General features: G+C 63.8%; 1 protein-coding gene across 1 annotated transcript in view; it reads left to right on the top strand.

The window, feature by feature from the left end:
* The first annotated feature begins 172 nt into the window (after nt 1–172).
* Nucleotides 173–329, top strand: part of GFI1 (growth factor independent 1 transcriptional repressor) — a 14591-nt gene continuing 14434 nt past the window's right edge. Inside the window, exon 1 of the mRNA XM_009640628.2 lies at nt 173–261. Within this exon, the coding sequence (XP_009638923.1) occupies nt 173–261 (89 nt within the window). The remainder of the gene's footprint in view (nt 262–329) is intronic.

Below are 329 nucleotides of genomic sequence, written 5' to 3' on the forward strand. Positions count from 1 at the left end.
CCTGCGGGATACGGGGGAGACAGTGTGCATTTCGGGCGCCAGCTGGTTTTGCAAATCACCAAACAAAGCCGTTTTCGCCCCCGTTCTCTCTCCAGCCGTTTGGGAAAGGGGACGCCCCAGCAGCCGGGTGTCCGTTCCCGGTGCCCGTGCAGCATCCACCCTCCCGCGGGAGATGATGCGCTCAATCCGGCATTCGCTCGATTCGCCCGTTCGATTTCCCCGGTTTTGCCGACGGCTTTTAAGCGGTTTAGGAAGCAGGAGGTGAGAAAGTGCCCGTCTGCAGGTGGGCTGAGCATAACGCGGCTGGGGGGGGGGGGGCCCGCCGTGCG

This window comes from Egretta garzetta, unplaced genomic scaffold, assembly GCF_000687185.1.
Source record: "Egretta garzetta isolate BGI_Z169 unplaced genomic scaffold, ASM68718v1 scaffold706, whole genome shotgun sequence".
In the NCBI taxonomy this organism is placed as follows: Eukaryota; Metazoa; Chordata; class Aves; order Pelecaniformes; family Ardeidae; genus Egretta; species Egretta garzetta.